This window comes from Struthio camelus, chromosome 5 (genome assembly GCF_040807025.1).
Source record: "Struthio camelus isolate bStrCam1 chromosome 5, bStrCam1.hap1, whole genome shotgun sequence".
Lineage (NCBI taxonomy): Eukaryota > Metazoa > Chordata > Aves > Struthioniformes > Struthionidae > Struthio > Struthio camelus.
This window is the reverse complement of record NC_090946.1, coordinates 17,009,106-17,035,478: the sequence shown is the minus strand read 5'-3', so window position 1 is coordinate 17,035,478 and position 26,373 is coordinate 17,009,106. Positions and strand designations below refer to the sequence as shown.

The 26,373-nt window shown below is 38.6% G+C and overlaps 1 protein-coding gene across 1 annotated transcript in view; it reads right to left on the bottom strand.

Moving 5' to 3' along the window:
* Nucleotides 1-15,640, bottom strand: part of MUC2 (mucin 2, oligomeric mucus/gel-forming) — a 49,784-nt gene extending 34,144 nt beyond the window's left edge. The window contains exons 1-15 of the mRNA XM_068944759.1: nt 15,563-15,640; nt 13,543-13,807; nt 10,874-10,988; nt 10,139-10,229; nt 9,626-9,735; nt 8,925-9,141; nt 8,350-8,475; nt 7,546-7,663; nt 7,083-7,221; nt 6,293-6,403; nt 5,064-5,133; nt 2,757-2,894; nt 2,018-2,182; nt 1,317-1,411; nt 461-587 (exon numbers count right to left, since the gene is read on the bottom strand). Coding sequence (XP_068800860.1) covers nt 461-587; nt 1,317-1,411; nt 2,018-2,182; nt 2,757-2,894; nt 5,064-5,133; nt 6,293-6,403; nt 7,083-7,221; nt 7,546-7,663; nt 8,350-8,475; nt 8,925-9,141; nt 9,626-9,735; nt 10,139-10,229; nt 10,874-10,988; nt 13,543-13,807; nt 15,563-15,632 — 1,957 coding nt within the window. The 5' untranslated portion in view covers nt 15,633-15,640. The remainder of the gene's footprint in view (nt 1-460; nt 588-1,316; nt 1,412-2,017; nt 2,183-2,756; nt 2,895-5,063; nt 5,134-6,292; nt 6,404-7,082; nt 7,222-7,545; nt 7,664-8,349; nt 8,476-8,924; nt 9,142-9,625; nt 9,736-10,138; nt 10,230-10,873; nt 10,989-13,542; nt 13,808-15,562) is intronic.
* Between the last annotated feature and the right edge of the window lie 10,733 nt (nt 15,641-26,373).

The window sequence follows — 26,373 nt, the reverse complement described above, 5'->3', positions numbered from 1 at the left end:
ATAGTTACTATTTGCATAACCATATCTTTTTCCATTGTTTTGCATACTGATAACCCTAGAGAGACAGTGCAATATAACAAAATTCTATTCTCAAGGACACTATACTGTTGCTGACAAGCAAATACAGTAACAGAAAAGGCACTTACAAGTAAAAGCCATGTAAAAGCCATGAGGGTTGGGATTCCATTAGCCAAAGAGAGAAAAGGCACTACTAGTAAAAATGTGGAAAGAAAGTGAAAGTGAAAAATAGTACTTTCTGACTTTTAAACTTGTTTCATGAACCAGTGACAGCTAAAGAATATCACATCTACTAGTAAACATTCCAAGCACTGTCTCTCTTAATTCCATTGGACATTTCCAAGATATTCCAAAACCCTTCAGATCAGTGTAACAAAACTCAAGCAATAACCTATCCATTCCTGCCGGATAGTTCCAGAGGGATTACAGTTCCACTACTTACTGCAGACAGTTTGTCTCCAGCCTCCCAGTATGATCCCTTTGAAAGCACAGGCCCTTGAGTAAGAGGATAGGGCAGCACATAAGCATTCTTCACTGTCCTTGCAGAGGCAGGTGTCATATTTACATTTCTGAAACGAGAACCAAAGGGTTAACAAACCCACAAGAGAGCGATTAGTAATTCCAACTCATCTTCTATGAAATATCCTGTGCCCTTTTTCTGATGTAGCTTTTAGCCTCTCCCAGGATCAGAGAGCAATGGAAGGAATGAATTAGTTCAAGGACTGAAAGTGCTGCTTCATTTCATTCAGAACGAAAAAGTCTAGATGCTTATCCTAACCTGAGCCAAGGCTCTTGAATCTCTAAAAAGTAACCGGTCTCCTAACAACACCTTTCTTAGAGGACAATACTGAACACAGGTGAAAAAGATACCATGAAGAGTCTGGCATGACAATGATTGGGTGTTACATTTCAACTAGTAAGGGAAACTTTAAAAATATTTTACTATTTTTTCTGACTTCATAGCAACTAATCTGTAAGGGTAGACTTAAGCTGTCTGTGCATAACTACATCTCTTGAATTCTCCTTTCCAGTTGGAACATTCAATAAAAACATACATTAAATACAAAACACAACAAATCAAAAGAACGATAATCACCTTCTTCTAAAGCAGCACTTTGTGAGAATCCCTTTATAGGACTTACTTTTGGATACATGCTATGCTGCCTCAGTTAATCACTGTAAAACCTTCACCAACTCCTACTGCCAAGCGATACAGTAATGTCTCAAGTGTTTGAACTATGGCCTGTGTCACCTGTTTGAAATAAACCAGTCCTAAAAGGAATGCAAGATTACAGTACCTTATAATATTCTGAAGGATCAACGACTAAGTGACATCTGGCAAAAGGACCTTCTGGGTTTTTCAGCAAAGAACACCAATGCTCAGCATAACTTGCTACAAGAAAGAAGGGGAAAAATGAAATTATATTATTACATTCATCACATTCACTTACCTTTCCTGTGCCATGACCATTTAGGTTTTCACATATCAATAAATGCAGTGCAACAATACAAATGAGGCAACTATATGGATTTTGGGGAATGGAGAAATTACATGCAGCAACTGTACAAATCTATCTGTTCTCTGATTCAATTATCTAGCAGCAGTCACACAGTCATAGACTCACAAATCGTATCTTACTACTGCAAGCTGTCTGTATGGAATTGTCGCAGACATTTTCAGTTGGGGACTGTAAAGCCAAGTTAAACAGAGGAAGAAGTAATACCACAAAACACAAGTTGCCTTTGCCCATAACATAAAATATTGCCCAGTCTTTCAGCTCAAGATTCCTCTGCAACCACCCCCCGAACTTTTACTCCATTCTGATGGGAAATCAGCGTTGGAAGGCATACATACCTGCAGAAATGCATTATTAATTTGTCAGTCCTCTAAAAAAGCATTAGTGCCAGAGCACAACTCTCACAAGCCTATTGCAGTAGTTCACATCAGGGGCTGCTCTTTCTGGCAGGAGCCACCCATCTGACTTATGACCGTGCTTACCGCTTTCAATGCTGAGACTGCAGGGGTCTTCCAGCCGTTCCAGCTTGTCTGTGCAGGTGGACTGAGCTTTCCACGTGTTAGCAAAGGCAGATCCTGTAGCTTCTACCAGCCCACTGGCTGTTTTAAAGTCATCACCTTCTATTCCATTAAAATTCCCACAAAGACCTATTGAAAAAGGAAGCGAACGTTTTTTCTAACTATTACTTAGTTTTATTCTAAAAAGTCAAAGGGGGAGGGACAACTGATCACAAACATTAGAGACAGAAGTTCACACACCTGATTACTCCACATCAATATTAATGCACATGCTAAGGACAGAAGATTTAGGAGCCCTACTTTAAAACTGTAAGCTCCAAGAAGAATGGCCCTCATGAAGAGATCTCTGCTTCAGGAGATCTCCCCACAATCTGTATTTTTTTATGCTCTTTGATGAAACAAAAACCAATGCTTCATAAGCCTGGTTTTACGGATGATTTAAAGCTAGACTGAATAAAGAAGTAAGGAATATTCTAAGAAACATTTATAAAGCGGCACAGGAGTGACAGGTCACTTTCACATGAAATAATAAAAACTCATTTCTAGTTTGCTTGAGTCAATTTTCTTCCAAAGTCACAGCTTCTGCCTTTATTTTCCTTCTGTTGAATCAATAAATCGCACAAATTACCACCCATGTAAAGAATACACAACTCTCCAGCTGTGGAACAGCATGGCTTTGCTTCCCATTTGAGTAGACACTTGCCTTCCACGTTTTCTTTGGCTGATGGACTCACAGTCGCAAACAGTTGCATGACTGGAAGCAACTGGATCTGTAGCCGAAGCCCAAAAGAAGTCTGTACAATGAGGTAGTAGGAAGATGGCTTGAAAATTGAGAAGCTGGCTGAAAAACAAAACATGAACTGTGCGGTAAACACACACACACAGGCCACTGAAAGTAATACTTTTTATTAGACTCTGAGGTACCGCTTGGCCATGAAAACAGCATCAGAACAGCATCAGATTAGTCATTTTTCCTCTAAAAATTGCTGGACAGTTAGACACCAGTACCAGTCCCTATCAACTTAACAAGTTAATTACCTACAACGATTCAGCCCTGGCATCAGAATCAAACTCAGATTTTCCGTAAGACAGCTTCAGTGCTAACCTGTTAGGGCTGAACAGGCTGAAGAGATTTCCTGAGAAAGCACTATCCCCAACATTGTTGTATACAGTGAGTAATAGGTGTTTCTCTACAAGTCAATACATAGCTATATGTATTACTACTAATAAAATCCTAGATCCTCTATGCTGAGCAAAATGCATGAGAGGAACAGACCTTCTGGTCAGTGTCCCTGGTATAAGCCATTGCTGCATACTTCTGGGAAAGGCATTGAAGCCCCATAATAATCTGCCGCGTGGGATACTACCCAAGAGCGCAAGTTGTTTTTAGCTAGTAATCAACTTACGCTCTGATCCAGTGGGCTAAGACTGCTTTGCCTATTTGGTAATAATCCATTTCACAAATAGCACATACCATACCGTATCAAAATAAAGCCATTCATCTCAAAATGCTACTTTTCAGAAGACTGGTTTATTTTGGCTGTAAGATCTTTTTCAGTGACTTATAGTCCCAGAATAGGGCTTCTCAGCCTATAGTTTGCAAAAATTTATTGGATTGGAACCATGGTGCCGTTTTCATATTGCTAAATGACAGAGTGCCTTCATCTGGAAAAAGGATCACAATGTGGTAAACAGATGAAAATCGCTGCCTCAGAACAAGCTGCTATGACAAAACGTGACTCAGGATAATCACCTCTAAGAACTGAACTGAGCAGATGTTAAATCAGCTACTCATGTGTCTCAACTTTTCATAAGGTACTCAGAAACAACTAGAGGCAGTGAAATTTGCCTATATTTCAAATGGGCAACATAATATAACCCAGCCATTATGGAAAAAAATGGTAGAATTGACATACCAAATCAACAAAGGCGAGGAAGCGGGCTTCCTACTTCCTGATAATCATTTCTTAAGGCAAATCTATTTATTACATGATCTATTTATCTACTTTATTTATTTTATGGTCTATTATACTATACTGCTTATTGTCTAGAGCACTTTAATTACTTTAAACTTTACACACTGTAACTGTTTTTATGGAAGCATTCACAAACTTCATCTCCCATGAATCCTTCATCCTCCACATAAAAAATTACTTCCCAAAAAATATTTTGTCATCAGCAGATGGGTCTGTAACTCAGAAGCAGAACATACTGTGTCGGTATGCTGCTTGAACAAATCTGAAAAGGAGCGATAAAGAGAAGTTTCACATTTGTTTGGAAAGTTACTCCATGACCTAGCATCTGCTGTCTGATAGTGACAACGTGCCAGTACGTAGGCTCCTAAGATAGGAGATCTGTGTCACCCTCAAGCGTCTATCTATATCTGTTGATTGTTTTAAAAGACGTCAATGTCTCAAGAGAACTGGGAGGATGAGGGCGTGCTATATAGCACACCTTTCTTTCCTGTCCTGGTTCTCCAGATCAAGGTCTTGGCCAGAAAGTACAGCAGTTACCTTCTGGTCTCTGCTGCCAGGCTTCCTTCCCACAGGACACAAGGCATGGTGAAAAGGAGGGGTGGGGTGGGCATGCCTGAGCCTCACCATGACTAAGGGCCAGGATATTCCCAGAGCGTGTACCAGATTTGGAAACTGCTAAAAACCCCACTTTGTAAAGTAGACTAATTTATCTGTTTAAATTTAGGTCATGACAACAACTCTTTCCCAAGCTACATGCCAAAGTATACTCAAGCTGTATGAAAAAAAGTGAAGGGCTGTCTTTTTCAATCATCCAGTCTGACTAGGAAATTCTTAGTGAAAACTAAATCAAAATCACATTCTTTCCCAGGCTGTCTAATTACATTCCAGTTAATTCTTCTTTCAAAATTTGAAAAAATTTCAGACTTCTCATATGCTTCTTCTTCACTTTTGAATTTAAAAAGATAAATTGTTTCATCACATCTACATTAGAAGTTGGCTGTGTGACACATGACATATAAGGCTGTGTCCTTTACCTGACACATGAGGCACGTTCACTGTCATCTCATTCAGTAGCACACTGCCATCCGATCTGAAAACCACGACCTGCATAAAAGCAAATGGAAACAATGAGGCTCCAGGTACTGAAAGGGAGCAAAATTAATAAAAAACTAACCTTATCAGAGGGGAGACAGAGAGAAGCAGCACAGTTTTGCACAGTTAGGCTGTGACTAGAATATAAAGTCTAAGAAAGGGAAAATCTCTGAAAATTGAATGTGATAGCTGACTTGCGGGATACAAATAAGGTTTGGTCTTGCTAGCTGGTGTTTCATTCACTCCTGCCTAAAACAATTTATAGCAGTAACACAATGCAGAGCTCATTTATATTGTTATAGCAGTAACACAATGCAGAGCTCATTTATATTGAGCACCTTGGTTTTGGCAAGTAGAAGAAAACATTTGGCCTTCAGGAACAATAGCAAGTTCTCATTCCCTATAAAAGCACGCGCCATGGCTTTAGCGTAATGGCTTCTTATGATTCGGCATGATAAGGAAGCAATTGGTTAAACTTCCTCACAAAATGCTAATATGTACATACAGGAACATAAAATAAGGGTTTTCTGGTTTGTTTGTTTGGGGTTTTTTCCTAATTATGCTGGCAAAGCCATGGAAGACCAGAAACCGAGTAGGAAAATTACGTATGCATACATATCTACATACAATTATGTATCCATACAGTATAGGTATTCCTATATCAATCAGAATACTGAAGTAAATCAGAAAGACTTGACAGAAATATGAATCAGGCATGCATGCAAAAAGGTCAAAGATTTCCCAACACTTTAATTTTGATTACTAGCGAATGAAATTCAAATAGTTAAGAAGGTTGGGTTGTATCAGCATTCAGAAGCTTGGATCTCTTCTGCAAGACACTCAATTAGAGCCGCAAAGTTATATCTGAATGAAGTAAAATACTGTGAGGGGACGAAGAATGGTACTCTTTATTTCCAGCCATCCTGGAATACAATGAGAATAATCATACAGCGCAGAGAAAGGAAGGGGAAAAATGTTAACTTATTTGAATCTCAGCATTTGTTCAGCTTACAACTATTTTAAGTTTTTGAGGTAGAAGCTTCAGCTGTTTTACAGTCATTCTGAACTGCCTCATCTATCCACACTAAGGACTCCAAAACATTCTTACTGCTCCTCAGGAAGGGAAATTTGCTACTTTTCAACACACCAGCAGAACTCACACAACACTTACATTTTTTTTATGGTCTACTAGCAACACCACAGTCTTCAAGCAGGTCTGCCTGTCTATGAAGCCACAGGGAGACAGCTCTGCCAGGAGGGCATAAGAATCATTAGCAGTACCCTGCAATCACAGGGAAATAAACATCCATTAGTCCAATCAAACATATCACTCACAAGAGGATCTCTAAAACAAAGAAAAGATTGAAATCATCAGTTGCAATAACAAGTAGTGCAGAACTTAGTAAGACCTTCATTTCAGCACTGTCCCCAGAAGCTGAACTGCCTTTCAAAATTTAGTGGTACGGTTTCTAGATCAACATCTTTGTCATCCTCTGTAAGAATAGGCACCATATATTTTAGGGAGAGATGGATGAAATAACTGCTTAGCCCCTTTCCCTAGCTGACTTTGCCACTGAGATACAGAACTAGCTATTACAGACCTGCCTGAAAGCTCCTAATCCTGATAACTGCCATTTCTGCAGTCTACCTATCCAGCCAGTGCTCCTCTGATTCCTTGTACAGGAGTACAAGGAGCACTCCACTGGACGCTGACAGCATACCTAGTCTGCTACGTGATTAAGTTAGCCTCCCACTGCACTAAGCATCCACAGTCCCTCATTAGTCACTGCACTGTGCATGGTGGTATTACAGCCCATCCTGGATTTTCCAGTGTGGCTTCTAACATTTCTGCTTCCCTCACCTCAAAATTGGAATGAAACAGCAATTCGCAGCTACTACGTTATCAGTACACAGACACCTGCATTTACTCTATAATAGAAAGGCTCTTTAATACACAGTACCTTGGCCAACATATAGTAACAGTCTCCATGGAAGGTGTATTTCTTCCCATCAAAGGTGGTAATATGAGAACCTCCTTCCACTGAACATATGCCTGGACAGGGTAAATCCCTGCATGTCCATCTACCTGAATCACAGGTGCTGTAAGTAGACAAATAAATAACCCAAAAAGATATGTAAATATTACAGGAGCTAAGAGCACTGAAAACATCTGTATGCTGAGCAGAACAGAAAGACGTCTCCGGGTGTTTCGATACTGCATCTTTGACCGTTTACTTAGGATTTACTTCCTCTGTATGCTGTAGATAAAAGAAAAACTTTCAGAAGTAGATTGCATAGCCATGCAACATAAGTGTAAGTTCAGAGCTTTTTCAGGAAGTCTTCTACAGCTAGGTAGAAGATTGAAAAGGACAGATCCATGCACAATCTTTCAATGAAAGGTATATAAATAACCATGATCCTTACCATTCTTCACATTCACTGGTGATGCTTTGTCCAGGTGAATATCCCTTTCCATGGAGCTTGCAGTAGCACTGGCTAACAGGTATACAGCCTTTCTCAGTGATATCATCATACACAGTTCCTGCAAAGCACAACAATTAACTATTCTAGCTCATTCTGAAACAAGATCATTTTCCAGAGAGGAGAAACTCTCAGAGTAGGCATGCTCTCACCTTGACACATAAAACACAGGCTAAGGTTATCAAAATTGGGAAGAATATTTGACAAATTTCTACTTTTTAAATATAAACCATGTGGAAAATTCTTCTATCCAGCTTTGAAAATCTAAATCTACCCATTCACGTAACCGTACACAAATGATAAGTTCCATAGAAGTATACAAGAACAATCTTAGAACTTTATACGGTTAGATATAGTCCTTCTGGAATATGCTGTAGACTATAATTGTCATGTTACTCTTTCTAAGGTTGACAGTAAGCCTGAGAATTTTACTCTCTGGGTAAATGATGGCCACTGTATCAGTGGACATCATCAAGCTAAAAGCATGATTTTCTACTTATTGGCAAAGATCCATTTGTTCAGAGCTAAAAGTAGATTTATGACCAAATACATATGACCTAGTCCGTGTGTCAGTAAGATTTAACTGTAAAATCATAAATTAATTCATCAATGATTACCTTTTTTTTTTTTTAAAAAAAAAAAACATGTGAGAATTATATTCTCCTGGGGGCAAATTAATGAGTAGCTGTATTCATTTTTAAGATATAATTTGATAACGCTTAATATTTTGCTTATGAATCCCTTTACCTTCAGGGCAGAAACAACCATCCATGTAGTGCTCTTCGCAAAGGCTGCTGATCTCCAAGTGTGAACAAGTATCCATGCAGGGTGAGCTGCTTTCTCTATAGATCATGTTACCAGGACAGGTCTTGGCTAAAAGAATGCGAAAGGCATCACCAGTTATTTGAGTATGAAGTCCATCATTCCTCAGAAACCAAAGATCCTGTCTCCCACTCCCCTCAAGTCAATGGTGTCCCAAGCCAGACTCCATTTGGCCAAGCCTGTTTGTTTGTTGGTGAACTGTTTTTCCCCCGCCTTCTTTATGTTTTCCTCTTTTGGTCTAGAATAGACCAAATGATCTCAGTCATCTGCAGCATCAGGCCTTGCAACTTTTGAACTGGAACAGAATTTCTACTTGCTGAAAAACATTTCTTCATGACAAAAGCAACAGATGAAGAACACAGTATGTAGTTTTTTTCACTACTGGTATGCAGTTTATAATATATGCATACAGTTTTGTAAAAGAGGAATGATTTTAAATGTTTCCCAGTGCTTCATCCATGAAACACTTGTTGCTTCATAAAACGCATATAGCTACTTACGGCAAAAGCGCTGTGTCCTCCATTCACCCGGACGACCACCTGCATGTGAACACTGGCGAGAATACTCAGAGATGGTGCTGCAGAGGCAGAAGGAGTCCTCAATTCCGTTACAGGCACACTTGTCCTGCATGCAGGCTTGGACATACATTTCCACATTCAGGCGTGAATGACAATCAGCAAACGCAGAGGAAGTTAGCAACCTCTCACACTCATCACGCTAAGGAGGAAAAATAAAGATTATATTTACATTTAAGAGATTCGTACATGGTTGAACTTCTAGACAGGTCCTTTCCTATCATAAAAACTATTGGCTCCCGAACAGCAACAATTATTGCAGAAAGGAAGAAGGAACCACACAGAGGTTCCAAAAAATGTGAATTGGAAATAATTTACGTACAACCTTAGAGCTTCCTCTGCTCCTCATGGTTTTATTTCAAAGGTCAGAGCAGTATTTATTGCCTTTAGTGATGGGCTGCAAGCTTCCACCTAGACTCACTGCCTTTTGCAGTATGAGGCTTTCTTTTTCTAAAATTACTACTAGCTGAAGACATAATGTCTGCCATGGAAGGGATGAGGTCTTCCCAACTCCTCACACACTAACTCCCTATTAGAGCAAGAATCCATGGAAGTGGATGTACCCATGTGGAAGTGGAAGAATCCATGTACCCATGGAAGTGAAGTTCACCACTAGGATTACTCACATGCTCGTTACAGCTTGGAAGAGCCTGAGTTTCATCAGGATCCTCACATCTGGAATTAGGTTTGCTGATCTTCTGTAAATTCCCATATGTAATCGAATTGTAGCTTGCGACTGTGAGAAGAAATTACAAAGAGGCCTTGCTAAGCCTAAAAAATTGACAACAAGGAACATCTGATGCCTGGCACTCTACTGATAAAGCAAAATGGTTACTATGATATCAATTGTATCTGTCAGACATGGATCTCTGTTCCAATTATGTCTATCTTAAGCATGCTTAAAAATTTAAACTGACACTGTATTAAGAAAAGAAGTCCGTGCCTGTGGAGGAGGGAACAAAATGATTCACCTGGAATAACATACCCTTACAATGGGAATGCAGTACTGGAACATAATGCTCACTTTGGGGCAATCACAGAAATACCTGATATGGAATTTGCTCTCCTGCGATGCTCCTATGCACAATGCTTATAAGCCTATCTTCTGTGGTAACTATCAGTGCGGTAGTATGACTCACCTCCACTGATAAACTCATTGTAGATTGGAATGCCATTGTAATCGCCACAAAGACCACACGTATAGTTATTGAATTTGCTGTCCAGCTCCACCTAGTTAATTCAAAGAAGGAAAAACAGAAAGGAATTAATTGGAGCATTAAGACCATTCCAAAGCAAATATGTTTATTTGAAAGGAAAGTTGCTAGATGATAGAAGTGATAGTCAACCCAAAACCATTTCTTAAGCATCTCTTGCACTGTAAGTTAGGTTGTAGCATGGCTAATAAACACACAAGTTAGGTGCAAAAAATAATACAGAAAATAAAAAGGGGCTCAAGCTCCTCTACTTCGATTATCACTGTAATCACCATGATGATAGAGAGGAAAAGTAAAGTATTCTTAAAATTACAGGAGTCTTTTTCGCTACCAAGATAAAATTTAAGTCTTGCTATGAATCAAGAAAGCTGACTCTGAAACACCTTTAAAAGATAAATGAAGGAAAATGTAGATCAGATTGTGCAGGTGTTACAGGTGTTGTTGAGTGTAACAAGATCGTCTGAATGCCATACCGCTGCTCTATCACACCACAGAGAAAGGAACTTCACCTTTTGAAAATAAGGTACTATGAGTGCCAGTTGGATGAGTCAGTCTTAACACTCCAGCTCTGTTCAGTCCATTATATTCTATTTCCGTTCAGTCTGTGATAGTCTGTTAAACCCAGGGAGTACTAATAAAGACGACTTGGATCATACATACCATCAGTGCATCCTCCTGATTCCATATCAGAATCAGGCCTAATTTGGCATAAACCTTGGTGTAAATGTCATTGTTTTCAATGAGCACACCAGAGCTGTAGTAAGGTGTCTTGACACTAGGAAGAAAATTACAGGCTTTGTATTAGTACAGAAACATAAGCGGTGACATGGAGGTCTCTTACAGGAGAAATATTCTAACCAATAGAGAAACCATCCTTTGCCTTTTTTGTGTCCCCCCCCTAGTTGATCCTAGTTGCACAGGATGCCCAGTAATGGGGCGTAAAATCCTCTCTCTCTGATACCTGACGTGATACACCATTGCCTTTAAAAAGCAAAGTAATTTCAAAGGTGAATGCTCCCTGAGGGGATAGGTTCTCTAGCAAAAAAAGGTAAAACGCCAGACGCCTTTAAATTAATCAAAGTAAAATGTAGCATCATTGTGGGATTAACACAGGATATTCGAATGCTCACTAATCATTTACTTTTACCAAAGAAATAACAACCTGACTGGAAGCTTTTCCTTACCACAAACCTGACAACCATTTCAGAGAGAATGAACGTTCCGTTGAAAGCATTTTCTTCTGCAAGAGAGACTTCTAAAAGCATAGGCAGGTATGGGGACTGCCAAAAAAAGTAGAACAACTTGTAGAGAAAGGAGCACGTTAAGAAGAATTTAGTCATTTACTGGTAGGACCAAGCTTATTAATGGTGACAGGAAGGCACATTAATGTGATGGAAGCTATTTTGCAGAAGACTGAGCATAGATGTTTTTGTCCAATAAGGAACTATCTCACTGGACATCTCTCCTGTTCTTTTATGTCTATCTTACGGGACGCTGTGTAACACCATATAATGGCACACTATAAATTACTGAACTTCATTCAGTAATAGATGGACTGTGGCAAGCAGTATCATCCTATAAAATCTGAAGAACTAGATGCCTGTTCAAACAGAAGCAGTGTACGCTGGAACCCAGCCAAAACATCAACTCTTTTTCTACGCATTTGCCAGAATAGTTTTTATCACTCAGGATACATGTATGTCTATGCACATATCTTCATAACTAGTTTCTTAGCTGGGAAAACTTTATCTCCTAATTTCCTGCCATTGAGATTTTTCCAACTATTTTCCTCAGGCATTTTTAGTATGACCAAATGACTTACGCACCAAAATGCCAGGAACTCAGAAGCCTTTATATTTCTACTTTTGGCTGCATTGTTCACCCTCTTGTCAACGAGGCCTTAACAGGTCATGGTTTTAGACAGAGATTATAAAACACTGGGCAGCTTTTCACCTTTTAGCTATCACAGCATGAAATACTTTTTTTTTTCTAATACAAGGGTATACACTTAAGGCACCAGTTCTACCAGGACATTTAATTAATCAGTGGATCACGTAGCAAAAGGCAAACTCACACGTTTATCTGCTCTATAAGTTTCACTTCGGTGGTGTGAAATGATATTTTATATGACAACGGGTCATGTGCTAGTTAAAGATCAGTATGGGAAATTGAATTCTACAAAAACTAAACCCCCAATGCAGCAAAAACCAGTTCTACAAGTCTTCTATTCAGAAGGGCTCTATTGTTTTATGAATAATACCTAGGAGAAAAACAGGTTTGTTTCAAGAAAAAAACAAATTTTAAAGGATCTCTAAACATGTTATTTATGGAGTTCTTTTAAGACCTGACTACAGGGTGAAGGGCTTTTTCAGCTGGGGGAAATGACTGCATTTTTCATGATTTCATGCCATTTTGTTATGCATTCTGGTATGATCCTTGGAAAACTGAATGTTATTTTCTATCTTTGAATAGGTTTCTACTGCAGTGGATTCCCCATTTAAGATCAAAAGCTGACTTCTGGACAAAATCCAGTCTGGCAATGAAAATAAAAAGGGTATTTTTTAATAATGCTAAGTCGTATTAATACTTGGCCCAGTTTCTTCCATCTTCGTCTTACAGAGCTACGTGTTAACCTGGGAGTTGCCTCACTTGTTTCAGTGTGCATATTAGAAGGGTTAACAGGAGTAATGGTGGCAGATTTAGTGCCTTATGTCACCATATTATAGGAGATCACAGCTCCCTGTGAAAAAGTACATATTGCCACAGACTAATTAGTTTACACCCCACTCTCCTTTTAACCTGCATTGTATCTGTTATAATCTTATGAAGAATGGCCACTAGGCTTCATAGAATTATTTATGAAGAACAGAAAAAGACACCTCTCTCCTGCCAGGAAAATACAGAAAAAGACCCCAGAGAAATGCATCTTCTTTTATGAGGACCTGCTAGGTCAGACCTTCAGACCTTCTGCTAAGGTAAGCTCAAGGTGGTACAGTAAAACAAATGAAGCTACATCATTTTACCCCAGGGAAAGATCTGGCTCATGAGTTGCATTTTATACTGCACAGTCAGAAAAAGAATGATTCACATAAATCTCTTCCCTGACTTGCTTTTAAATCATCTCTTATGCCAGTGTACAAATCAGGATTAATACTAAAGCCTTTCCCCCAAAGCAGGTTTTTTTGTTGGATTTTGAAGTGTTTCTTTGGCTTATGGAAATGCTTGCAGCAGCTATCTTAGTGATATACAGACAGCAGTGGAAGGAATCGGTCCTACTTTTATCTTCACAGCACATTTCTCTAAAGCACTATTATATCATAGGAACTTACATCTGCCCATCTACCACAGCCAGTTTTGGTGTGAGGTACACTGTAAAGTCCTTGACTGTTATTAGAATGTACTGGATCACAGGATGATTATTGCTGTTCAGAGCACGCTGAATTTGGACAGAGAACTCCCTGTAAGAGTCTCGGCAGTCAGAAGCAAAATTGTATTCACAAACACCAGGAAACTGATAGATGTCTCCATCGAAAGTTTTGAAATGGTTGTTCCCCCAAGTGCTGCAGACATAGTGGCCATGGCTTCTTGTCCTACCTGTTAAGTGATGAAAAAGAAAGAGGCATGAAAAAAGTGAAATGAACAAGGGAGAGTTGGCTGAGGCTAAGCAGTATTACCCAACACGACAGCTGAGGAATAACGCTTACATAATGTTCAGCCACGCAGCACAAGTGAGTCCACAGGAAAAGAATGTTAGGGTATACAGTAGAAACCACTTTTAGTTATGTGCATAGTGATTCCACAGATCTTCAGCCTAGTCAAATACTTGTCTATTAAACAGAAAAGATGTGAATCTCTGCAATGGATAAAAGACATTAATAAACACTGCTGGGACCGAGGTATTTCTTGTACTGTTCACTGAGGTGAAAGAACTTGCCTGCATAAGGTGGGGAAACAACCCTCTGACTGCTATAGAGCTGGTGCATCAATACAATGGAGGTTGCTTTGCCAAATGAATGAATTTATGCTGAATCTCAGTAATAGTTTAGTAAATAATTTTATATTTATTATTTCTAAGAGTTATTCCCTTCCTTGATCCAACATGCACTAAAAAAAAAAAAAAAAACAAAAAAACAGAGCTAGGAAGCACAAGAGGAATTTTTAAAAATTTCCTTCTTTTTCTAACAGAGGCAATTTCTATTACAACAGACCCCTGAAGGAAAGTAAGATAGGGCAGAAAATAATGACGTTAGGAGCAAAATAAAGAAGCAATAGCAAAAGATGAAGCTGATGATCTCAAATTCAAGTTAAGTCTCAAGATGTTATAGACTAGGGATGAACCTGAAAGCTGAACATACTTGAGAAGCCTGCCAAGGCACCGACAGCACCCATGCCACTCACCTTCTCATGATTATCTAACAGTGTTTAACTGGAGAAATCAGAACTACCAAGAGAACCTCTAAGTCACTGATCTTCCAGTGTTATCAATCACACCAGGTGCATCCAACCAAAGCTGGTGTTATTAGATACTTCTCTCCTCAAAAGGAAGACTATACAGAGATTCTCCCAGAGCTCACAACTGGGATCCCAAACACAAGATACTGCTTTCCTCCCATTGTTAAACTCAAGACATGGGAGATCAAGACCAATATCTCAAACCTGATCACTGCAGAAAATGCATCACCGACTGCTCTAAAAATACAGTCTTGAATATGAGAGCTTTTATGCTCTTCCAGAGTAACCATGCATACAGCCATCCTTTCTCTTCATCGCTACAACAAAGAACTTGCCAAACTGACATAGTTTTCTTTCTGCCAAGCAGTTACCATACCTAGGAAAGTCCAAACATATAGAACGAAACGTTAACACCGAAAAAAACAGTTTCCTAGCATATTCCACCTAAACCTGAGAAAAAAACTTCTTCCCTGTGAGGGGTGACAGAGCACTGGCACAGGTTGCCCAGAGAGGTAGTGGAGTCTCCTTCCCTGGAGATAGTCAAAACCCGTCTGGATGCGATCCTGGGCAATACGCTCTAGAGGACCCTGCTGGAGCAGGGAGGTTGGACTAGATGATCTCCAGAGGTCCCCGCCAACCTAAACGATTCTGTGATTCTGTGATATTGAGCTAAAGATTAATGCAATAGATTCAGGCACTAGCCTCTCGAAAGACAGCAGTATCTACCTACTTTGGCTCAGTCACGTAGCCTCCGTATTTCAATGCTAAAAATTTAAGACATTTTAAAATTCCAGTGCATTATTTAAATGCGTTGCCTCCTTCTACCTTTGCTGTGGCATGTTATTCTCTCCCCTTTTCCAGTAGGCAATCAGCCACCGTTTCATTTCTAGAGCTTACCTTGTTTTATTTCGCTCGCAAAGGAAAGCACCAGCCAGAGCATAAAAAGGCTGGCAACTCTTAGCCCCATGGTGGCTAAGGTGGGTGAACTGGGAACACCTCTGAGAACTTTTCCTTATATAATACCCACTGGTGCAATTGATTCTATCACAGGGGAGGAGATACAAAGAGAGGAGGAAAGGGGACGGATAAGAAAAATAGGTGTGATATTTACAAAAGATAAGAAGCAAACAGATAGGTATTTTGCGCTGTAAATGAAGAAATTTGGCATACAGGAAATGGTATAATATTGAGTCAGTAATCATGCAATTTTTTTATTGCTCTTTTGTATTTCTTTGCCCTACAGGATGCTACTTCTTTAGATCCTTCAAACGGTAACGCCAAGTTCAACTTTCAGTAACTCCTATAACAAACAGTGAATTTTGAAGTGGCTAAACAAGAAAATACCTTGAACGAAGTTTAGAACGGGATACCCCCAGACAACGGCTTTAAAGCCAACAGGTTTTTCATTTTTCACCATCACTCAGAACTACTTCTGTGAAGACTAAATGATGCTCATGAAGCTCCTGGTACACAAAACCAACCCTTATAACAGCGAAATGCCATGGATGGGAAGATTATTTTACAGGCAACTGCTGGATTCCATTGATTAGTAAACCTAGGGTGCATCTAAAACAAGATACAGCCCATACAGCACATTACTCCCTAAAAGTAACTAAGATGAGGTGACATGGTAACTTCAAGGAATTCAACAGCACAAGACATGGCTTATCAAACCTTGTCACCGGGCAACAGAAAGCCCACCAAAAAAAGTTTTAGGGCCTCTCACCACATTTTAAGAAGAACGAAAAAAAAGGGAGGGGAGGGGAACACTACTGTCCACATAGAATAACAACTCAGATTTGTTTTCAGACAGAATCCCCTCAACAGCTCGTCCTTGCTTACCCTTTAAATGAATGATAATGTTAGTCTCCTGTCTAATGTCAGATCCTACAGGAAGGTAAATGCTCAGATTTGCCCCATGCAGAGGAAGATGAAGAGGATCCTTGTGAGAGCTGCAGAAAGAGGTACCAGGTCAGAATGCTGCTTCAGAAATAAAAAATTTCCACATACACTGTATTTTGCTCTGCAGAATTTCTCAGAAGTGTTTCTGTAACTCTCGTCAGAGGACAAAGCACAGGTTCTGTCAGAGAAAATATACTTGTTTCAGGAGATCTTTTAACACAATTGCTTCATAGCACTAACTGAGTTTACTTCTTACAGATACCAGGCCAAGGTTCTTTATTTTCTCAGCAAAAGTTTCTCATTGCAGTGTCTAGAAATCTCTAATCCTCTTAATTCTTCCGAGTTTTCCTTATTCCTGTTGCTCAAATTACAAGTTAAGTAGAACTTTCATATTTTGCAAAACACCAAGGAAATTCTTCACTTAGTCCCTTTGGCTGCTCTGGTCAATCAGGAGAACCCCCCCCTTTGCGGTAAAAGCATGCTTTTTAGTTGTTTTATTTGCTGTTTTGCTTGTACTGTAGGCACAATTACAGCCTATCCTCATTCCTAGGAACTTTCTGTTCTACTTCTTCTGAAAGCATCTAAAAGGGTGTTACGACTTTCTGCTTTTTCTGTTTCAGGATACAGATTTGCAGTTCTCCCACCTATACATACGACAACATTCACTCAAGAGCCCTGACTAAACTTAAGCACTTGCCCTTCTCTCCTTTTGGAGTCTTTCACTAGAATACAGAATTAATATTTCTTCTTGGAAAACAAAAATAAATACAGTAATAACTAACTGGAATACAGCATTTAGAGGAAAAAAAAAGATATTAAACTGCCTGTAGAGACCTCTTTCTGATGCTTACTTTAGCAGGTCTAATTCTCATGACACTTTAGAGACAGCTATTGTCTTGGAATTTTCCTTTTTTTTATACCATCAAAACTCTTATTTCAGGCATGTTTCTCAACACATTTCTGAGTTTCCTGAAGGACTTTATTCTGAGCTTTTCTATTCCTCCCTATGTTTTTCCAGATAGACGACTCCTGTCTGGAACCACTATGGTCCCAGAAAAAATATCTCCATGACTTAGCTTACATCTTAGCCATGATTTAGTTAATGATATTTGGAAGTTGTAACAGGAACTCCTACTACACAGCAGGCCTGACCCTTTTTAGATTAAATTGGATGCTCATAGCTATAAACTGGAAACTTGCCTATTTGCTCTTCAGCATTCTTTGCCACTTCCTTGCCTCATTCATTTACTAGGACTGTGCAAGGTAATGATGAGTCACCTAGAGAAGTGCCATCTCTCATTCAATATGCAGGTGTTTTCTCCCTAGGGCACAGGAAGAGATGCACCTTTCTTCGGGTGACTTGGATAGGTCTAAGAGCTACTCTTAACCAAGCATTACTAGATTTTAGTGACTGATTTTCTCTGCTCCAGCTCTGGACTGCCTGTGTAGGGAGCATAGAGATAGAACAGGACTACTTCCCTTCTCAAGTCTGTTTTTCCTCACAGTGATTGTACCTTCTCATAGCCTCTCCTTCTGACACACAGAGTTGTGGCTCACTGTTACATCCAACCTGGAGAATAAGGGAAGGCAATATGTCTTTGAGAATTTTGACCGCTCAATTTGTACTCAAACCAACATGGGTGCGATGACATGAGGAGAAATGAGTGCAGCTCCTCATCTTCACAATTCATAAATGTATTTGTATCTTTGCTACCATTAGAAAGTATTCTAAACTTTTCCATCTCTGTTTCCTTATTGGCATGAAGGTAATGCTCCTGTCTACCAGTTGCTTTATTTGCCTTTCAGAAATTATCAGTATGTGAGCCATGAAACGTCTATTTTCTTTCATGCTCAGCAACCTTAAAGCTTGTTGGTCTATGCATTTTAATCCAGTGCTATCTGACTTTCAAAGCACAGGAAACTCCGCATCCACATATACGCATTAATTTACTTACTATAAATTTTTTGACCATTTTTTGATCCATTTCAGAAAAAAATAACTTTGCTTTAAAAACGCAAGTGGCATCACCAGAGCAAATGATAAGAAAGGGTGTTTTCATATCTAGTTCCCAGTGCTGAGTCTTAACAGGATTTTTTTTATTTTTTTTATTTTTTACAAAGTTCCTGAACAGGTCCATGAATAGAAAGACAAGCACCCATAATCTTCCACTACACACCTGAACTAGGTGCTTTTAGACCAGTGTTTTACAGGCAATGCTACAAGTCAGGTTAAAAAAAGTCAATTGCATGGCATATGTGTTTGTTATAGCAACAGATGCCGGAGGAAAGATAAAAAATAAATGTAGAAGTGTGTTTTGAGTCATAGCCGACTTTCACCACTCAAACTTTTATGAGACTGTTTCTAATCATTCTATCAGCATACCATAGCTATCTCTTATGTTCAAACTAAATACAGTTGAAATTTATTTTATAGCATATTTTGTGTTATAAAGAGAATCAAAATGGAAGTTACACTTAATTTTGACTCGCATTACAGATTTTCCTATATGGAAAATTTATGGTGCTTTAAGGCAAAAATTGAGCAGAGAATTGTCTAGGCTTTTTGTTCTAGGAAGAACATGTAACTTTGAGAATTGTGAGCCTGTCTCCATCTGTGAACATACCAAGCAGAAATCTCATTGCAGAGTCTTGTCACAGAAATCCCAGGATGAAAACTATACAAATCCCTCAGAAAGGACAATTACATATGGTCACTGATACTTTTTCCATTTCTTCTTTCACATTCCTAACTTGCTTTTCATCACAGGCTAACTGTCAAGCCAAGAAGCAATGCTCCATCAGTGAGGGTGCTCTGCAGAAGTAGCTGTGGGATTTCATTCTGCCACTCTTCGATCTGTCAGCAATCCACCACAGCATACAAATGCTTCCAGGTGCCCATTCCACTGCATGACGTGCCCATCACTCCATTTATTTCAAAACCTGCTCTCGTTGCCAAGCACAGCGATGTGATGTCCACGCTTCCTGGTAGCCTTTCTAAAATAGATTATGAGTTAAGAGATGTCTGACAAGCAATCATTGTACTTGCTTGACTGAGACACCAGTAAGCTCCCCATAATGCACCATGACAAAAACCTAAGAAAGTACAGAGACAAGCAGCAGTATGCTGAACAGTGGGTTCTAAGGAAGTTTTATAGTAGTGAAGCAGAAGCACTGGGAATACACTTCATTTTGGCATGCTGCCAACAGATTAACCTAAAATTGCTGACATGAAATAGGCCTTTCTTTATATGGAGTTACAACTGGTATAGAATTGCTAACATTAGTGTATTTGTGCTGTATGTTATTAAATTATTAGCAATAACCTGCAAAAAGCATAGCTATAACCAATATACCGCCCTCTCAGGCTTTTTTATAATGAGGAGATTGCTAGTGGTTATTTTTACAAATAGAACCTTAATACATAGAATGGCCATTTAAATGTATTCAAGTAACACTCAGGATTTTATGCCAGAAGAATAAATCGAGTGTTATGAAAACCCACATATCTTTGATTGATTCTGGCTGCCTACTAGGAATGGCTTCCTACCATGTAATTAATTATCAGTCCATAATTTTATCCTAAGGTATTTGTTTTCTGGTAGGTCTAATCTCAGCTCTACTACTAATTTCCTCACTGTGTCCTTGACCAAGTCTTTGGGTTTCTTGGCATTCTTTATTCAGACAAATACTGGGCAAGCCATACAATTGTGTAAGTTACCTGCTGATGCTAGCTGGAGCATTTTCACATGCCCTGAAGTGGTTTTGCATAGAAATTTAAAGATTAGCATCCATTCTCCAGCCATAATACTTCCTTCTCTTTGTCAGTAGCACATATGGTATTTGACACCTGGGTTGCAAAACTTTTGTTTCTCTGCCAGTTTAAGTACAAATGACAAAAAACGTGTGACAGCACAACTACTGGAGATTGAGAACTGATGTACTAAAGAATAACCTCAATTAGTAAATTTCTGTATTCCCCTTCTAGAAAAAGGTATGTCTGTGAAAAGCCTCAGCACGACAGCTTCTGTATCACTGCACAGGGAAACATACCTGATGATTTCAAAAACAATTAAAACAGTTCTTTCCTCAGGCATCTGTGGGATTTAGTATAGGGAACTGGATATAACCAAGAAGGGACGACACAGAAGAGTGAAAGGGAATTACACTCAGCATTCCTTTCTCTGGGTAATTTTGTCTCAGTGGAGCAGGATTTTCTGAATCTTTCAGTCTCTCCGTAGGGGACACGGAAAAGAAAAACGCTGGTAAAACGCGTATTTTTTCCTCAGTTTTCCGAAGAATTTCCTGAAAATACAGCTCAGTAAGAAACTGGGGAAAATGTACACAAAGCTTACGTACCTAAACTTGTGTTCTGTGGATGGAGTTCATATCTTATATCAAGGAGATTCCAGAGATAGCCTGAGTAAGAAACAAGCAGATCACACTTGATTTAACTGCAATTCTCTGTTTATCGCCTTGCCTCACAACTCTCCACTGATTGTGAAGTAAATTTGCATTTACTTAATACTTTCAGACATCGTAAGAGAAATCGGACTTACCTTACTGTCATAACCAAAACCAGAGAGCAATCCCTTTGCTCTTCACTTTCTCTTTTGAGTGGTATGCGGATATGGCCTCAAAGTCAGCATTTTCTATGGATTATTTTTTAGCTTTCAAGATGAAATTATTTTAATGACTGTCCAAAACTTGTATTGATTCCTTGGTCATTACAGTTTATTCTCCTGTTTTATGAGCTTTTCCCATTGTGCTAAATTCTTTATGAATGGCTTACCTAATTATGTGCAGTCCACAGTTCTACTGACCTGAAAGAATTTCCTAAGTTTAAGAATTAATATCAAATAGCTGATGTAATCACCTAACCCACCTCTGAGCCATGGTACAACTATGCTGACGGTTACACAAGACACTATGGAAAACTGAGCTGACCTGCATGAATATTTAGTCCTTCTCCTCCCACCACAAATTACTATCCAACTGCAACAACATACTGCATTTGCGACAGTTACAGTACACTGTTTTTTGCTGCTATGTAAATATGCAGTTACATAATTTATAGAGCCTACCATTTGGTTTTAAGAGGAAAAACTACGTCAAATGCAAGAATACACCTGATTCATATCAAAGTCTTCCAGCTGCCATACACATTTTATAACACCGTTAACTTTATAATTAACCTTTGAACCATCAGAAGGCAACACTCTGAACGCACAGTGCTGTATCAAGGCACCACTGTGAACAAACAGCGTACTGACGAAGCAACACTTTGAGAGCTGCTGTATCCCACACAACAAAGAAGAGGGAAGGATGAATTAGACAACCTGGAAAATATTTTCCTTCACACACTTTAAATATGAACAATGCAAAACATAATAATTTCCATGCTTCTACAAATTTTGAACTGAATCACTCTTTAAGATACATTTGGAAAGGAAAATGAAATACAGAACGAAAAGGAGAAAAAAAAAAGAAAACTTTTGAGCCTTCCTTAATGCTTCTCCTTTTTAGTTATTTTTACTAAACATCAATTCTTAGAAGTAAATTTTCCGCAGTATAAGAAGTTAGCAGTGGCACTGAGAATTCATACCATCCTATGATGTACTTCATATAGTAACCATAAAAATCTTCAAGAGAAGAACTACCTACACTCAAATTTTGGAAGCACTGAATATAAACAATTTGAACACAATCTCTGATCATAACTTTAAATTACAGGTAAGAAAACGAGACCCAGAAACTCTGTTTCTCAAAGTGTCTAACATCTCACATTTTTGGTGCATTTGTCTGCACAAAACTCCTGTCCTGCTATTTACAGTTGCAGAATGAAACACAAAGCCAGAGGCGCTGAGCCATAAAAGTACTTATGCAATATACAGCAAAGGCTCAAAATGGGATGCACATATCCAATGCCCTGAACAGGCAGCCATCAGGACCAGGCAAAAAAAAAAAAAAAAAACACCACACCCAAAAAACCCACAACCACAACACACACACCTACACCTCAAGAAAAGAACATGTCTAAATTCTAGCTATTCTCTGTGGGCCACGGCCAATATGTTAACATGAACACTTCATGAACATAGGTGTGCTTTCAAAAAAAGAGCCTTTTCGTCGAAATTATGTCAGCAGAGCACCCTTGTTTTCATCCTATGTTGAGTTCTCATTCAGAGATGGATGAGATGTGTGAATCTCTCTTGGGGAGTCACATTCGCATCTCCTATGAGGACACCTGAATCCTTGGGCTCTAAGGCTCCCTCCTACTTCTAAACTGTTCAACTTAGCAGAGAACACTTAAGAGGGTCACTGTTCCAAAGAAAAGGAAAGCAAGAAGCAGCATGACTCTACCATGCAGAAATTAGAGGGACTCACCCATGAGGAGAGAGAGGAAGCTCTTGGTCTCAGTAAATCCAAATATTTAATATAAAATATAGGAAAAGTCCTGAGAGTAGCAACTTCGGTGTGGATATGAGTCAAAATCGTTCAAGGTCATTTACACAGATATTACTGAGTTTAGGCAAAAAGAAAGAGAAAAAAAAAATTAAAGTCTTATTTTCACCTAGGCAATAAGACTCAGTTGAATATAGCATAGCAGAGTGCTGTTGATGTACTGTAAGAGGTGTAAGCAAGCAAGCAGAACATAGATAACACTGAATCATCTTTCTCTGCTGAGACTGAAGAACAGTCGTTTTTCTGGCAATGTTTCTGCATGTTAGAAAAATTACAGATAAAAAAACATTTCATAATACCTCCTTAAGAAATGTTTGCAGTAAGCAAATAAAAGTAATAAAAAAGCTAAATGGAAAGCAGGTCCAGGAGATAAGTGATAACATCTTCTCTGTGTACTTTCCCAAGACTTAGGACCAGAGCGAAGCTTCCAGTTCAGAACAGCACTTCCACAGTAATGCTTTAGATGTTGCTGTAGTCAGACAAACGTGTAATTACATAAAAAGTTTACTTTTCCTGCATATAAACTCTTACAGAAACATCTCTTCACCAGCTCAGAGATGACATACTTCAAAAGGATCTTTTCTTTAGAATCTTAGCATAGGGTTGCACTTGTCTGACAACAGAAGAGGATTCTTCTGTACTTCATCCACCATTCAAAAAAGGTGCTTAAAACAACAAAAATGGTCAGACTGTAATGCAGATTTATAGAAGACTGTAACAAAAAAAAAAAAAAACACATAAGTTAGGCTTGCAGCAGTAATCACCTGAAAAAAATTTATTTACTGTTGATGTTATGTTCATCTTTGGGTAAACTTTCTCCCCTCCTTTGTAAGAAGTTAAAAGGAATCCAGATATGTCACAGATCCACCTGTTTTTCAACTCTTTCAACACTTCTAACTCTTTTCCTTTCATTTTTACAGGAACCTTTTCAGATTAGCTAGCCCAAAACTCCTTCAAATCAGTGCAAAAAACCCTCTTGATTTCACTGAGAACGTATGAGATTTTAATTCGCTACTAACTATATGAGATAATAGTGATTATATACAAAACTGTCAAACACATAGAATATAAACAGATCAGATAATAACAAATACATGGATTATTTAATTTTTAATAGGAGCTACTTTGTAGCCGTTGTAGAAAAAACTCCCTCTTTTAATGACACTGTCATTTTCATGTTGTGACCCTGCTTTTGCGTGGTCTGTCACATGCAAGATACTTTTATTTGGTGAACGCAAGTAGGGGAAATATAGTCAAAATAAACTGTGAACAGAAAAAAAAAAATCACTTTTAACTGAGGGGAATTCATTTGCCTTTGTTTCTGAAAATTTGACATCTAAACCTGAGCCAGTCTACTCAGTCTCTCTATAAAATCAATAGTGAACCTGCAAAGAGAGGCTCATCTCATCTCACCCCAAGCCGGAATGCATAAATGAGATTTGCAGAAAGGGTGCACAGTTATTTTGAATTAAGAGAATTTGGTTTTACAAAGCTAAATAGTATTTGCATAATTCTATGATCTTCACTCCTGTTACATTAATTAAATTAAAGTAAGTCAGTAAAGCAAAGTGCACTTGAATGAACTTGGTAGTGACTGATGTTTAACTTCCTGCATTTACTTTCATTATGTGCCTTCTAATTGACTACAAAGGTGTATCCTCTTCGTGTGAATCCTGAGAAACTCCCATACGATTTGGTAACTCCCATTTCACAAAGTAAATTTAAAAACTTTGAAAGGAATCTGATATGAACAGAAGATTAGCTTATACGACTGAGTCACTGAGTGTAAGAATGTTAGGTTAAGAGTATATACACATTACATATCAGTTGTAGGAAAAAGTTTTCTTCTTTGACTATCTGGAAGAAAACAGAACAAAACAGACTAGGATTCATAGCAAAAATGAGTAAGAATATTTCAATCTCTAACTTTCTACATAATTCATAGATATTTATATTCAATCCAAAACAGATCCCAGAAAAAGTGATTGCCTAAATATTGTCACTTGGGCAGAAAAAAAATGCAGTGGATTTAAGTTCTTACCTACCTTTCATTGCCACTATTCACCTTTTCCTTTCCCGTTATCCCATTTAGTAATCAACTACATTTCATGAAAGCTAATTCATGTCTAGAACTGCTTGAAATATGAACAAGTCTAAACAAACATGAGCCAAAAATAGTAAAAGAGCAGTAACAAGTGCAAGTAGTATTAAAAAAAATACAAAAACCAAATATGCAAAAAAAAACCCTCCCCAGTAGCCAGTACTGTAAAATACCATCAAGCACACAGCACTCAATTATACTTCCCAGAGGCCCTTCTCTCCACTCCATAGAGAGCCTAGTGAAAACATTCAAATGATCTTGAGCGTTGCTAGTCACAGACACGCTTCCAGGAGACACAGCGTGACCTTTCTGTACCTCTCCAGTTCTACCGCTATTACGTTTGCATACCTTCTCTGAAACATAAGTCACATTGACACAGCATGAGATAAGACAGATCTAGAGCATCTACAGGTCTATTCACATCTCAGTGCAATTCGCCACACACCTACTTCAGGAAGTTTACACAGTAGCCTCTTCCTGTTGCAGCTCTTCCTCATGGGATTTACATTGTTCAACTACTAAAGCAGCAATGGTTTTGAGTCAAGTAGTCATTCTTACCTAAATCATCAAGATACGTTTTCAAGGATGACGGTAACTTTGATCATTAATTTTCTTTGTTGTTCTATTCTTCACGATCATCTAAACCACACTGATTTTAATTATGATATAGATAACCAGACTCAAACCTTAAAAGGTACTTATCACGCAAGAGGAGGGTTGAGAGAATGCAAAACAAAGCAACATGCCTATCTCGTTGCATCCAAGTTTTCCAGCCGCTTGAAACACCTTTTAGGGCAACACTGGTTTAGCATTAAGTCCTGATTCTTCAAAAAACTTTAAAAGAAAATTGCACAGTAGTTGCACAAAGACTAGCTAAATTATTGACCAAACCCATTAAAAAGGAAGGAAACAATCATCTACACAAGAAATCTTAACAGTTTCTCTTACATACATGGTACTATACTTTCAAAGCAATAGTATATAAATTTTAATAGTAAAGTCTGCTCTTTGGATCCTGAGATGCGATTTATTTTCAATGTTACCTCTTTATTTTTCTCTAAGTTTGGGAGGATTTGTTGTTTTTCTTGAAAATGACATTAGCCAGGAACAAGATTTGCAGTAACACAGGGATTACCAGAGTTTAGTGTTGCAAATTTGATTATCAAACATACAGGCAGCTGGGTTTGCAATGCCCATGAAGTCTGTGTGCTGATTTGTCCACTACAGTAGGAATGGAGATAAG